Genomic DNA, 15,142 nt, shown 5'->3' with positions numbered 1-15,142 from the left:
GATCTCTGACCTCGTGATCCGCCCGTCTCGGCCTCCCAAAGTGCTGGGATTACAGGCTTGAGCCACCGCGCCCGGCCAGTTTTAATTTTTTGTAGCACCTCGAACAATTATTTACGAATAAAATGAAGCAGTTTTTTTTTTTTTTTTTGTATTTTTTAACAGAAATGAGATTCTCAGGTCTACTGAGGAAGATCTTGCATGCCATCAATTTTTTTAATGGCTTAAAACCTATTTACCCAGCAAATCTCACTGGATTTTCTAGACTGACCTTGTAACAAGTGTTAAAAGCCGATATTCCCTTTTCTCCTCTTTACCTTCCAGATTTTTTTTTTTTTTTTTTTTTTTTTGAGATGGGAGTCCCGCTCTGTCGCCCAGGCTGGAGTGCAGTGGCCGGATCTCAGCTCACTGCAAGCTCCGCCTCCCGGGTTTACGCCATTCTCCTGCCTCAGCCTCCGGAGTAGCTGGGACTACAGGCGCCCGCCACCTCGCCCGGCTAGTTTTTTGTATTTTTAGTAGAGACGGGGTTTCACCGTGTTAGCCAGGATGGTCTCGATCTCCTGACCTCGTGATCCGCCCGTCTCGGCCTCCCAAAGTGCTGGGATTACAGGCTTGAGCCACCGCGCCCGGCCAGTTTTAATTTTTTGTAGCACCTCGAACAATTATTTACGAATAAAATGAAGCAGTTTTTTTTTTTTTTTTTGTATTTTTTAACAGAAATGAGATTCTCAGGTCTACTGAGGAAGATCTTGCATGCCATCAATTTTTTTAATGGCTTAAAACCTATTTACCCAGCAAATCTCACTGGATTTTCTAGACTGACCTTGTAACAAGTGTTAAAAGCCGATATTCCCTTTTCTCCTCTTTACCTTCCAGATTTTTTTTTTTTTTTTTTTTTTTTGAGATGGGAGTCCCGCTCTGTCGCCCAGGCTGGAGTGCAGTGGCCGGATCTCAGCTCACTGCAAGCTCTGCCTCCCGGGTTTACGCCATTCTCCTGCCTCAGCCTCCGGAGTAGCTGGGACGACAGGCGCCCGCCACCTCGCCCGGCTAGTTTTTTGTATTTTTTAGTAGAGACGGGGTTTCACCGTGTTAGCCAGGATGGTCTCAATCTCCTGACCTCGTGATCCGCCCGTCTCGACCTCCCAAAGTGCTGGGATTATAGGCTTGAGCCACCACGCCCGGCCACCTTCCAGATTCTTTAGTATTAATATATATATTTTTTGAGACAGGGTCTGTGTCACTCGGGCTGCAGTAGTGACACAATCACGGCTCACTAATAAGGTGATCCTCCCGTCTCAGCCTGGGACTATAGGCACATGCCATCACACTTGGCTAACTTTTAAATATTTTGTAGAGAGGTCTCATTATATTGTCCAGGCTGGTCTCGAACTCCTGGGCTCAGGAGTGATTTGCCCGCCCTGGCCTCCCAAAGTGCCAAAATTACAGGCATGAGCAACCATGATAATCAATATTCTTTATAATGAAAATAAATTAGTAAATGTCAATATTTTCAGGTGGGGAAGTTAAAATTTTTTTGGTTTCTTCAGTAAATTTTTCACTTATCAAAAGTTTGACGGAGTATCTGCTAGAAAACAAAAGCACATATCCTAAGAAAGCATTTTAAAATATATCTTTGTTTCTGGAGGAGTGAATGCAATGTCGTGAAATTCTTGCATGTATATCAGATGCTCAGTCTTTTTTTTTTTTTTTTTTTTTTTTGAGACGGAGTCTCGCTCTGCCGCCCAGGCTGAGTGCAGTGGCCGGGTCTCAGCTCACTGCAAGCTCCGCCTCCTGGGTTTACGCCATTCTCCTGCCTCAGCCTCCTGAGTAGCTGGGACGACAGGCGCCCGCCACCTCGCCGGCTAGTTTTTTGTATTTTTAGTAGAGACGGGGTTTCACCATGTTAGCCAGGATGGTCTCGATCTCCTGACTCGTGATCCGCCCGTCTCGGCCTCCCAAAGTGCTGGGATTACAGGCTTGAGCCACCGCGCCCGGCCCAGTCTTTTTTTTTTGTGAGATAGTGTCTTGCTCTGTTGACCAGACTGGAGTGCAGTGGCACGATCTTGGCTCACTGCAACCTCCACCTTCTGGGTTCAAGTGACTCTCCTATTTCCCAAGTAGCTGAGATTACAGGCATATGCCACCACAGCTGGCTAATTTTTATTTTTAGTAGAGATAGGGTTTCACCATGCTGGCCAGGCAAGTCTTGAACTCTTGACCTCAAGTGATCCTGTCTTGGCCTCCCAAAAGGCTGGGATTACAGGCATGAGCCACTGTGCCCCGCCTCAGTCTTTGGGAATGCCCAGCATGGTGGCTCACGCCTGTAATACCAGCACTTTGGGAGGCTGAGGCGGGATCGCTCAAGCCTGGGAATTCAAGACCGGCCTGGGCAAAATATTGAGACCCTGTCTTTACAAAAAATTTTAAAATTAGCCAGGTATGGTGGTTCATGCTGGTCCTTGCCAGGGAGGCTGAGGTGGGAGAATTGATTGAGCCTGGGAGGTCAAGGCTGTAAAGAGCCATGACTGGCTGGGTGTAGTGGCTCACGCCTGTAATCCCAGCACTTTGGGAGGCCGAGGCAGGCGGATCACCTGAGGTCGGGAGTTCGAGATCAGCCTGACCAACATGGAGAAACCCTGTCTTTACTAAAAATACAAAATTGGTCGGGCGTGGTGGCACATGCCTATAATCCCAGCTACTAGAGAGGCTGAGGTAGGAGAATTGCTTGAACCTGGGAAGTAGAGGTTGTAGTGAGCCGAGATCGTGCCATTGCACTCCAGCCCGGGAAACAAGAGTGAAATTCCATCTCAAGGCCTGGCGTGGTGGCTCAAGCCTGTAATCCCAGCACTTTGGGAGGCCGAGACGGGCGGATCACAAGGTCAGGAGATCGAGACCATCCTGGCTAACATGGTGAAACTCCGTCTCTACTAAAAAATACAAAAAAAACTAGCCGGGCGAGGTGGCAGGCTCCTGTAGTCCCAGCTACTTGGGAGGCTGAGGCGAGAGAATGGCGTGAACCCAGGAGGCAGCGGAGCTTGCAGTGAGCTGAGATCCGGCCACTGCACTCCAGCCCAGGCAACACAGCGAGACTCCGCCTCAAAAAAAAAAAAAAAAAAAAGAGTGAAACTCCATCTCAAAAAAAAAAAAAAAAAAGGAGCCATGACTGTGCCACCACACTCCAGTAGTAAAACCTCATTTCCAAAAAAAAAAAGCGTTGGGGGGGGGGTGGGTGGTGAATAACTTTTATTGCTGTACTTTTTTTTTTTTTTGAGACGGAGTCTTGCTCTGTCGCCCAGGCTGGAGTGCAGTGGCGCGATCTCGGCTCACTGCAAGCTCCGCCTCCCGGGTTTACGCCATTCTCCTACCTCAGCCTCCCGAGTAGCTGGGAGTACAGGCGCCCGCCACCTCGCCCGGCTAGTTTTTTTTTGGATTTTTAAGTAGAGACGGGGTTTCACCGTGTTAGCCAGGATGGTCTCGATCTCCTGACCTCGTGATCCACCCGTCTCGGCCTCCCAAAGTGCTGGGATTACAGGCTTGAGCCACCGCGCCCGGCCTGCTGTACTTTTCTTTATTGAATTCTTGCTGGGATTATAGGCATGTGCCACCATGCCCGGCTACTTTTTTGTATATTTATTTATTTATTTTATTTTTTTTGAGGCGGAGTCTCGCTCTGTCGCTGGGACTGGAGTGCAGTGGCCGGATCTCAGCTCACTGCAAGCTCCGCTTCCCGGGTTCACGCCATTCTCCTGCCTCAGCCTCCCGAGTAGCTGGAACTACAGGCGCCCGCCACCTCGCCCGGCTAGTTTTTTTGTATTTTTAGTAGAGACGGGGTTTCACCGTGTTAGCCAGGATGGTCTCGATCTCCTGACCTTGTGATCCGCCCGCCTCGGCCTCCCAAAGTGCTGGGATTACAGGCTTGAGCCACCGCGCTCAGCCAGTTTTTTGTATTTTTAGTAGAGATGTGGTTTCTTCATGTTGGTTAGGCTGGTCTCGAACTCCCAACCTCAGGTGATCCGCTCGCCTCAGCCTCCCAAAGTGCTGGGATTACAGGCATGAGCCAACATGCCCGGCCCTATTTACTGAACTCTTGGTCTCAAGGGATCCTTCTGCCTTGGCCTCCCCAAGTACTGGGATTATAAGCGTGAGCCACTGCACCGGGCCTATTTCAGTACTTTACATGTTACCAGATTTATTCCTTAGATAAACTGTCCTTCTATCTCTTTTATTTTTTTTTTTATTTTTATTTTTTGAGACGGAGTCTTTGCTCTGCCGCCCAGGCTGGAGTGCAGTGGCCGGGTCTCAGCTCACTGCAAGCTCCGCCTCCTGGGTTTACGCCATTCTCCTGCCTCAGCCTCCCAAGCAGCTGGGACTACAGGTGCCCGCCATGTCGCCCGGCTAGTTTTTTTTGTATTTTTTAGTAGAGACGGGGTTTCACCATGTTAGCCAGGATGGTCTCGATCTCCTGACCTCGTGATCCTTCGTCTCGGCCTCCCAAAGTGCTGGGATTACAGGCTTGAGCCACCGCGCCCGGCCGCTCTTTTATTTTTATAGATGAAAGAAACCGAGGCTCTTTTAAACTTTCTTAGGCCACAAACTACGTGGAAGAAACCCGAACCATCATTAACAGAGACTATTACACTTGGGGGAAAATGGGTTTCAAAGTAATACATGGAAAACCTTTTTGACACTAAAAGGTTGGGAATCTCTATGACCTTCTTACACATGGGTCAGGCTAAACAATTCACCTCAGGGTACATAAGCCCAACTGGTTATTTTACTTAGCTAGGGCGTGATCCATACTCAAATGAGTCATTGTTGAATGACTGGTGAAATGACAAAAAGCCTCATGTTGTCCTACTACGGCTGTGGATAGCACAGAGCACACTGTGGGCAGAGGCTGAGCTTGTTTGTGTAGGAGCACTCAATACTGCGTATGTTTCAATAATTAACTAGTGTATTTAAGAAACTTCATTCTAGGTGGGCACGGTGGCTCACATCTGTGATCCCAGAACTTTGGGAGGCCGAGGCAGGTGGATCACCTGAGTTCAGGAATTCGAGACCAGCCTGACCAACATGGCGAAACCCCGTCTCTACTAAAAATACAAAAACTAGCCTGGCGTGGTGGTGGGTGCCTGAAATCTCAACTACTCTGGAGGCTGAGGCAGGAGAATCACTTGAACCTGGGAGGCGGAAGTTGCAGTGAGCTGAGATCGTACCATTGCACTCCAGCGTGGGCGATGGAGCGAGACTCTGTCTCAAAAAAAAAAAAAAAAAAATTAAAAAAAAAAACCACCACCGCAAACTTCATTCTAGCATTCATAGGGAATGGAGAGGTGGCCATTATCCAAATGAAAGTAAAAACTTCTTCCTTCCCAGACTCATACTCCAGATTATGCATATACAGAGAATGCAGAAAACTATGGGAAACCTGGACATTGCACATTTTCATGTGACATGGTGTTTTTTTTTTTTTGTCTTGCTCTGTCGCCCAGGCTGGAGTGCAGTGGTGCTATCTTGGCTCACTGCAACCTCCACCTCCTGGATTCAAGCGATTCTCCTGCCTCAGCCTCCTGAATAGCTGGGATTACAGGCGTGTACCACCACGCCCGGCTAATTTTTTCTATTTTTAGTAGAGACAGGGTTTCTCCATGTTGGCCAGCCTGGTCTCAAACTCCTGACCTCAGGTGATCTGCCTGCCTCGGCCTCCCAAAGTGCTGGGATTACAGGCGTGAGCCACCGCGCCCGGCGGACATTGTCTGTTTTAAGGGAGGTGCTCCTCAGCTCTTCAGTGATAAACTGCTAATGTCTTGCACTGCTTGACAGTCACCAAGTTGGAACATGATAAAACACTGCAGATGTGTAAGGCACAAAATGAGACTTATACAAAGTAGAGATGGAATTGCAAGAATTCCCAGGCCCTCTTTTTATTTACGGTGATTCCAAACCATCCACTTGCAAATTCTCTGGTCTCTCATCAGCTGGAATTAAGTAGGTACTGTGTATCTTTGGGATCATGTAGTTGTCTCCACTTTGGTGGATACGAAAAAGGAAGGCACGAACAGCTGAAAAAGAAGGGTATCACACCGCTCCAGCTGGAATCCAGCAGGAACCTTTGGGCATACCACAGCTGAACACTTAAAAGAGGAAAGAAGGAGAGCTGTTTTTCATTTATTTTGAAAGCAAATTCATTTGAAAGATAGTGCATAAACGGTCATCATAAGTCAAATGTATCAGTTACAGCTTCAACCTAGGAAACAAATTTTTTTTTTTCTATTTAATAATACACCATACTGAAATTATTTGCCAATGAATCCCAAAGATTTGGTACAAATAGTACAATTCGTATTTGCTTTCCTCTTTCCTTTCAGACAAACACCAAATAAAATGCAGGTGAAAGAGATGAAACATGACTAGAGGCCGACTTAGAAATTTATGCTGACTCGATCTAAAAAAAATTATGTTGGTTAATGTTAATCTATCTAAAATAAAGCGTTTTGGGAATTCTTTTCAAAGAAGGTCAAGTAATAGTCATACTGCTAGAAAAGTCCCTGAAAAAAAAATTGTTAAGAAGTATAATAATCTTTTCAAAACCCACAATGCAGCTTACTTTTCCTTATTTATTTATTTGTGGTCATGAAGACTATCCCCATTTCCCCATAAAATCCTCCCTCCATACTGCTGCATTATGGCACAAAAGACTCAAAGTGCCACCAGACAGAAGGACCAGAGTTTCTGATTATATACAATGATGCTGGGTAATGTTTAAATGAGAACATTGGATATGGATGGTCAGATGAAAGATACCAAAATGTCAGACAGCCCATCGACTGGTGTTGCCATGAGATTCAACAGTCAACATCAGTCTGATAAGCTACCCGACAAGGTGGTACAGCCATGGAGATGTCACGATGATAGGCAAAACAAGCAGACATTCAGGCAGGATTTGATAAGAAAACAAAAACAAAAACAAACAAAAACCCCCAGGCATTTCCGGCCTGTTGAGATCGAACCCCAATTCTATTCTATTCTATTCTGACATAATGCTCATAATGCTCCTAAAGGAAAAAGTAAAATTGCTTATTTTCCTCCCAAGCAAAACAAAATGAACAAGTTCAATCAAAAACATCCCAATGGAAAAAAATAACATTAAGAATAAAACACTTACAGAAAGGCAAGAAAACTAGGTTACATATAAATTTGTGTCTGTTGAAACCAGAGTACGTGCTAGAAAACATTAACACAGATACGACAGAGTGTGGTTCTTTTTAGAAACGGGTAATTTCTCTCTCCAGTATCCTTTCACTTGTATGAAATATCTCTCCTCTCCTGTTTTCACAAACCAAGAAATTCCCAGGTAGGCCAATCCCAGAGGTATCATTTAGCAGTATGCAGCAGCCCAGTTTCAGCATAACAAAACATGCCTTGGTAGTGGCTCTCTCATGCAAATAAAAGAAGGCTTAAGCAATCTTGTTGTAGGTGGATTAGGCAAGGCTGCCATTCAGCTGGTATAAGCTAAAAGTAAAAAATCAAAACGCTCAAGAAAACGGACACAATTTTGGAATGATCAAAGATGTCTTTATAAAGTTTTTTTCAAGACTTCATTCTAAATATACAGAATAAAAAATGGTGTCAGCTCACTTGTAAGACACCAACCAGATTTTCCTTATACTGTCTCCAAATTTAAAGATCAATTTCCCCAGAGGGTATGCAATGCATCATAAAATGGCCCTTTTTTCAGGGTGGGAGAGGAAGGTTGGGCAGGATGGAATATTAAATTGTAACATGATAAACATGCAAGACTGTTATCCAATCTAGATAATTTATATACATTTTGATGACTTAGGAAAACAAAGCAATCATTTGTGACAAGCCTAAAAAGCTTGACATATTTAACATACTTAGGAACTTTTTTTGTGTGGTGGGAATTCTCTAATTGTATCATGTGGGCCTTTTGAAAGTAACAAACAGAAGGCCAGTCTGTTGCAAGTTTGCTGCTGAACATCACATTCCACCCTAAGAACACACAAGGTGGATTGGATTGAGGGTGGATACCTTACCTTAGCACAGAAGGAAAAAGTATGTCAGTGCAAAGTATGGACTAAACTGCTTTCAGGAAAAAAGTTGTAAAAATTGATACAGGTTGGAAAAGGGAATTTTCCTTCCTGGCTTGGAGTCCTCCCAATTTAAGGCAGAACCCATCCACTCCAATTTCTGCAGTTTAAAACTTTCTCTGCTTATTTAGTTTTCTCCTCTGAGTTCAACCGCTGCTGGATTCGTTTGGCATAACTTTGTGCCATGGAGTTAATGATAGATAGGATGAAGTAACACACCATCACAACGACCAACTTTTCAAACATCCAGGACAACCAGTTTTCTCCCTGTAGAAATAAATGCAGAACAATGCAGTGAAAAAGGCTTCATTAGTTCAGTAGTAAAAAGAGGATCATCTATAATGCTTTAAGGAAAACAATGAAAACTTGAAGTGTGTAACTTACAAAACTTTAAGAATTAAAACTGAAAAGTAAGCAACCCCAGCTACTCCGAAAAACACCCATTCCTCTCCTTTTCACACCCAACTAGCAAGATTTCACGTTGCTGGATGTAAAATCAATGTTGAATCATACAGTTTAGAATGGGGTGAGTGTGAGGTTAGCTCTTCTACTAGGACCCAAGAATAATCTCTTTGATTAAACTCAACTCCGAAGTTACCACGAGATACTTGTGAGTACTGTCAAGACAGTTAAATATTTTTGTTCTAGTATTAGGAGCTGTTTTTAAAACACATAAATGTATCTGTTTCTGATGTTATGTTTGGTCAATTGAGGGCAGCAAAAGTCCACACAAAGAGTGCAAGGCCATTAAAAAAACGGTGCTTCTGGCCGGGCGCGGTAGCTCCCGTCTGTAGTCCCAGCACTTTGGGAGGCCAAGGCGGGCAGATCATCTGGGGTCAGGAGTTCGAGACCAGCCTGGCTAACATGGTGAAACCCTATTTCTACTAAAATACAAAAAATTAGCTGATGTGGTGGCGTGCGCCTGGAATTGCAGCTACTCGGGAGGCTGAGGCAGGAAAATCGCTTGAACCCGGGACGCGGAGAATGCACTGAGCAGAGATTGCGCCATCGCACTCCAGCTTGGGCAACAAGAGCGAAACTCCTGTCTCAAAAAACAAACAAACAAACAAAAAAATGAACCAAACCAAACCAAACAAAAAATACTGTGCTTCCCTCAAGTTTCCCATTTCAGGTTATTGCTTACTCATCCTCTTCTAGTCATTTCCCTCTGCCTCAGAATCGTTTACAGAAAGATAGTCTAAGTTTTAAAGTTCAGCTATGGTAAGAACCTTGGTTTATTAAAAAATTATCATTTTCCCATGGGTGAAAAGAAAAATAGAGTGAAAATCAAAGGGAGATATTCAAGTCACCTCAGTAAGTCTAATACTTTGTTATGCTGTAAGTTTTAACTTTTTAATCCACCTGGGGAGTATATCTACTAATTTAAGATCAAGGCAACAACTCATTCTATGTAACAGAACCATTATTTTCCATTGGCTCCACCCTTGTTTTTGGGAGAAGATGTACAGAAGTACACTTTCTAGTTTAAGACAAAGACAAATTTCCTAGTAGAGCATACACAGACACTCAGCTTCTGTCAAGGAACACTGGCAAACCAACCTCACTTATTTGCCTAAAAATGTGAGTGAGAGCTGTGAATGTAATTTCAGCCTGAAACTTCCCAGAGGGGAGAAGAAACCGGAATAAAGTCTTACCTGTGGTGTGCCCATTTCACTTTTGTGGTGAAGCTTCTGCCGTTGAGCCTCCAGGTACTCCTGAAATGGCTTCTGCAGAGATGGACCTATGCCGGGGACAGCACTGGAAGCAGGCAGGGTACAGTAGCCCGAGGAAAAAGACACATTTGGGAAGAAAAGCAGAAAAACGTTAAACAAAATGCACTTACCACCTGGACTCAAAAGGCAGGGATTGGATAGGAAGAGGAATAAAATATAAAAATCAGAGAACTGCTGAAATTCTGTGAGCTCTTTCTAGTAAAAAAAAAAAAAAAAAAAAAATTCTTCCTTCTAACAACCCCTTAAAAAGCAAAATCTCTCCCACCAACATGTCTGGGAGAGACTAAGAGCTGTAAATCAGGAACCGCTCCCAGCAAAAGAGTTAGTCCCAGAGTAAGGCCAGCTCAGCTGATACTGTACTCTGGTGTGGCACAAAGAATAAAATGAATGACTTCTCAGAAGTCCCACATTTATCACCACCAGTTCCTGTAAGAACTGGTTTGAACCAATTAATAAGGAAATGACTTATGCTTGTGTCATCCCTAGTTAAAAAAGAAACTGCCCGCCCTCTCTCGGACTTGTCCTCTCTTCTCAGAGGGGGCGGTCTTTCTCAATCTAAGTCCTTATTAGGACAATCTGTGCGTCATCCTTATCCAAAAAGAATGCATTAGCAAACTTGGGAGGCACCTCCCACTAGTCAGAAGTCAGTGATTAACAAAGGAACAAAGAAGGAACTATGAACTTTGAATCATTTCATGGTTTATGGTAGATGGTTTGCACAGAAACTCCAGTACATTAGTAACAACTTGTTCTGAGATGACTGGGATAGTGATCTTTGATACACTTAGGTACTCGGAGCTCCTTCTCACCCAGAATACATGGAGGCAGTGCTGTTAAACCGGTTTGGCAACTGTAGCTAACAGGCTCCTGTTTTAGACATGCTTGCAGGCGTTTTTAAAAATGGTAGCTTGGGGCAACTTAGAAAAATCAAACATCTCTATTTTCTGTACCTTTTAGTTTCTTATCTGTCACATAGGGCTAAGGACGTAAATAAGTTCAAACTCTTTCTTAGAGCCAGCCAAAGAGATTCCAATATGTACTTGTAACACTGCCTAATGCTTGTCCTGTTAAGTATACTGACTCAAATTCACTTCACTTCTTTTTTTTTTTTTTGAGACTGAGTCTTGCTCTGTCGCCCACGCTGGAGTGCAATGGCGTGATCTTGACTCACTGCAACCTCCACCTCCCGGGGTCAAGTGATTCTCCTGCCTCAGCCTCCCAAGTAGCTGGGATTAGAGGCGCCCTCCATGATGCCCAGCTACTTTTGTAGAGACGGGGTCACCATGTCGGCCAGGCTGGTCTCGAACTCCTGACTTGAAGTAATCTGCCCACCTCAGTCTCCCAAAATGCTGGGATTACAGGTGTGAGCCACGACGCCTGGCCTTACTTCACTTTTTATTTTTTTTGAGATGTAGTCTTGCTCTGTTGCCCAGGCTGGAGTGCAGTGGTGTGATCTTGGTTCACTGCAACCTCTGCCTACTGGGTTCAAACAACTCTCTGCCTTAGCCTCCTGAGCAGCTGGGATTACAGGCGCTTGTCACCATGCCTGGATAATTTTTTTGTATTTTTAGTAGAGAAGGGGTTTCACCATCTCGGCCAGGCTGGTCTTGAACTCCTGACCTCGTAATCCCCCTGCCTTGGCCTCCCAAAGTACTGGGATTACAGGTGTGAGCCACCGCACCTGGCCTTCACTTCTTTTCTAGAACAATTCCTTGCTACTTTTTTTTTTTTTTTTTTTTGAGACGGAGTCTCGCTCTGTCGCCCGGGCTGGAGTGCAGTGGCCGGATCTCAGCTCACTGCAAGCTCCGCCTCCCGGTTTACGTCATTCTCCTGCCTCAGCCTCCCAAGTAGCTGGGACTACAGGCGCCCGCCACCTCGCCCGGCTAACTTTTTTCGTATTTTTTAGTAGAGACAGGGTTTCACCGTGTTAGCCAGGATGGTCTCGAACTCCTGACCTCGTGATCCGCCCGTCTCGGCCTCCCAAAGTGCTGGGATTACAGGCTTGAGCCACCGCGCCCGGCCTCCCTTGCTACTTTTTATAACAAAAAGCAGGAGTAGAAGAGTTTTTGCTATTGTATTTTTATCAGATGCTAACACATCCCTAACTTCTGGCTGAATTCTTTTCTTTAATCCTATTTATCTATCAGTCACCAAATACTTATTTGATTCCTTTTGTTGGGAAAAAAGCCAAAAAGACAAACTGCCCACAAGGAACTTAAAATCATTTATGGGGATTTGGATTCAAAACACAGGCAGATGCGCACGCGCATGCACGCACACACACACACACACACACACACACACACACGAACTGATCTGTGAACAAAATAATTTACAATTCAATATTAAAGTTTTTGGTACAGAAGATATATACCAAAGGAATTGAAGGGAGAAAAGAGAGATCAGTGAGGGATGAAGTTGTCAAAAAGGTCCTTTAGGCCATGTACGGTGGCTCATGTTTGTAATCCCAGCACTTTGGGAGGCCAAGGTGGGAGGATGGTTTGAGCGCAGGAGTTCAATACCATCCTGGGAAACATGGTGAAACCCTGTCTCTACAAAAAATACATAAATGAGCTGAGAATGGTGGCATGTGCCTGTAGTCCCAGCTACTCAGGAGGCTACAGTGAGAGCCCAGGAAGCTTAGGGCTGCAGTGAGCTGTGATCGCACCACTGTACTCTAGCCTGGGTGACAGAGACCTGGCCTCAAAAAAAAAAAAAAAAAAAAAAAAAAAAAAATTCTTTAATGAATACTGAAGAAGTACAAAAGGCTGAACAGACATAATAATAAATGTGAATACTGCACTGATCAGACCAGAAGACCTGTGACAGACATCAAAGATGGTGTGAACAATCTAGAGAACTCATTACCTTCAGACTAGCCTCTCACTGAGCCACCACGCCTGGCCCTGACTTTTAAGTGGCCTTATGTTAAGGAAGTAGACTAGTAATCTTTCCTTATATATTATGGGTGGGAATGCAAATAGCTCATCCATTTAGACTAGAAATAAATGACATGAATATAAAAAATATATAAAATATTTTAAATATATATAATTAAATATATGAATAAATATATGCACAAAAAGATTGACTTTGAAAATTGCAAATTTATGCGGCCGGGTGCGGTGGCTCCTGAATGTAATCCCAGCACTTTGGGAGGCCGAGGTGGGTGGATCACCTGAAGTCGGGAGTTCGAGACCAGCCTGACCAACATGGAGAAACCACGTCTCTACTAAAAATACAAAATTAGCCAGGCGTGGTGGCACATGCCTATAATCCTGGTTACTAGCGAGGCTGAGGCAGCAGAATCGCTTGAACCTGGGAGGCAGAGGTTGCGGTGAGCCGAGATCGTGCCATTGCACTCCAGGCTGGGCAAGAAGAGTGAAACTACTTCTCTCTTTTTTTTTTTTTTTTTTTTTTTTGAGACGGAGTCTTGCTCTGCCACCCAGGCTGGAGTGCAGTGGCCGGATCTCAGCTCACTGCAAGCTCCGCCTCCCGGGTTTACGCCATTCGCCTGCCTCAGCCTCCCGAGTAGCTGGGACTACAGGCGCCCGCCTCGTCGCCCGGCTAGTTTTTTGTATTTTTAAGTAGAGACAGGGTTTCACCGTATTAGCCAGGATGGTCTCGATCTCCTGACCTCGTGATCCGCCCGTCTCGGCCTCCCAAAGTGCTGGGATTACAGGCTTGAGCCACCGCGCCCGGCCGAAACTACTTCTCAAAACAACAACAACAACAAAAAGAAAACTGCAAATTTATAGGAAATTTCTTTTTCATAAATCAATTTTTTCTCTTTAACAGTACTCTGGCCAGGCGCAATGGCTCACACCTGTAATCCCAACACTAGGGGAGGCCGAAGTGGGGAGATCACAAGGTCAGGAGTTCGAGATCAGCCTGAACAACACAGTGAAACCCTGTCTCTACTAAAAATACAAAAATTAGCTGGGTGTGGTGGCACATGCCTGTAATCTCAGCTACTCAGGAGGCTGAGGCAGAAGAATCTCTTGAACCCAGGAGGTGGATTTTGCAGCGAGCTGAGATCATGCCATTGCACTCCAGCCTGGGTGACAGAGTGAGACTCCGTCTCAAAAATCAAAAAACAAAACAAAACAAAAAAGACAAAAAACAACAGCCTGGCCAACATGGCGAAACCCTGTCTCTACCAAAAAGACAAAAATTAGGCCAGCTGTGATGGTTCATGCCTGTAATCCTAGCACTCTGGGAGGCTGAGGCGGGTCGATCACCTGAGGTCAGGAGTTCAAGACCAGCCTGGCCAACATGGTGAAATTCTGTCTCTACTAAAATACAAAAATTAGCCAGGCATGATGGCGAGTGCCTGTAACCCAGCTACTCAAGAGGCTGAGATGGGAGAATCGCTTGAACCCAGGAGACGGTGGTTGCAGTGAGCCCAGATCGCACCTCTCCGCTCTAGCCTGGGCGGCTGAACAAGACTCCGTCTCAAGAAAAAAAAAAAAAATTTAGCTGGGCATGGTGGCAGGTGTCTGTAATCCCAGCTACTTGGGAGGCTGAGATGGAAGAATTGCTTGAACCCGGGAGACAGTGGTTGCAGTGAGCCCACGTTGCACCACTTCACTCCAGCCTGGGCAGCTGAGCGAGATTCCGTCTCAAAACAAAAAAACAAAAAACCCCCCCTAAAAACCAAAAGTAGCCAGGCATGGTGGCGCATGCCTGTAATCTCATTTACTAGTGGGGGCTGAGGCAGGAGGATCCACTTGAACCTGGGAAGCGGAGACTGCAGTGAGCCAAGATCGTGCCACTGTACTCTACCCTGGGCAACAGAGTGAGACTCTGTCTCAAACAAAAACAAAAACAAGGCCGGGCGCGGTAGTTCACACCTGTAATCCCAGCACTTTGGGAGACTGAGGCAGGCGGATCACTTGAGGTCAGGAGTTTGAGACCAACCTGGCCAACATGGCGAAACCCTGTCTCTATTAAAAATACAAAAAATTAGCCAGGTGTGGTGGCATGCGCCTGTAATCCCAGCTAGTCGGGGGCTGAGGCAGAAGAATCGCTTGAACCCGGGAGGTGGCGGTTGCAGTGTGCCATTGTCCTCCAGCCTGGGGAAAAAGAGGGAAACTCCGGCTCAAAGCAAAACAAAAACAAAAGAAAAACAAAAAACAGTACTCTAAGTTGTAATTTAAATCTACCAGGGATAGCCATAGTCAAGCCATTATTTAAGAGAAAATAGGGCCGGGCGCGGTGGCTCAAGACTGTAATCCCAGCACTTTGGGAGGCCGAGACGGGCGGATCACGAGGTCAGGAGATCGGGACCATCCTGGCGAA

The 15,142-nt window shown here is 45.3% G+C and overlaps 1 protein-coding gene across 3 annotated transcripts in view; it reads right to left on the bottom strand.

Annotated features, from left to right (window-relative positions):
* Positions 1 to 5,885: 5,885 nt before the first annotated feature.
* VMP1 (vacuole membrane protein 1) overlaps positions 5,886 to 15,142 on the bottom strand; it is a 144,912-nt gene continuing 135,655 nt past the window's right edge. For all 3 annotated transcript variants that reach the window (XM_033183714.1, XM_033183715.1, XM_033183716.1), the window contains 2 exons: positions 9,764 to 9,866; positions 5,886 to 8,375 (listed from right to left, as the gene is read on the bottom strand). In XM_033183714.1, coding sequence (XP_033039605.1) covers positions 8,232 to 8,375; positions 9,764 to 9,866 — 247 coding nt within the window. In that variant the 3' untranslated portion in view covers positions 5,886 to 8,231. The remainder of the gene's footprint in view (positions 8,376 to 9,763; positions 9,867 to 15,142) is intronic.

The sequence above is a fragment of the Trachypithecus francoisi genome, unplaced genomic scaffold (genome assembly GCF_009764315.1).
Source record: "Trachypithecus francoisi isolate TF-2019V2 unplaced genomic scaffold, Tfra_2.0 Lachesis_group20, whole genome shotgun sequence".
Classification (NCBI taxonomy): Eukaryota; Metazoa; Chordata; class Mammalia; order Primates; family Cercopithecidae; genus Trachypithecus; species Trachypithecus francoisi.
Note: the sequence above shows the minus strand (reverse complement) of the source record. Positions and strands in the feature narration are given on the sequence as shown.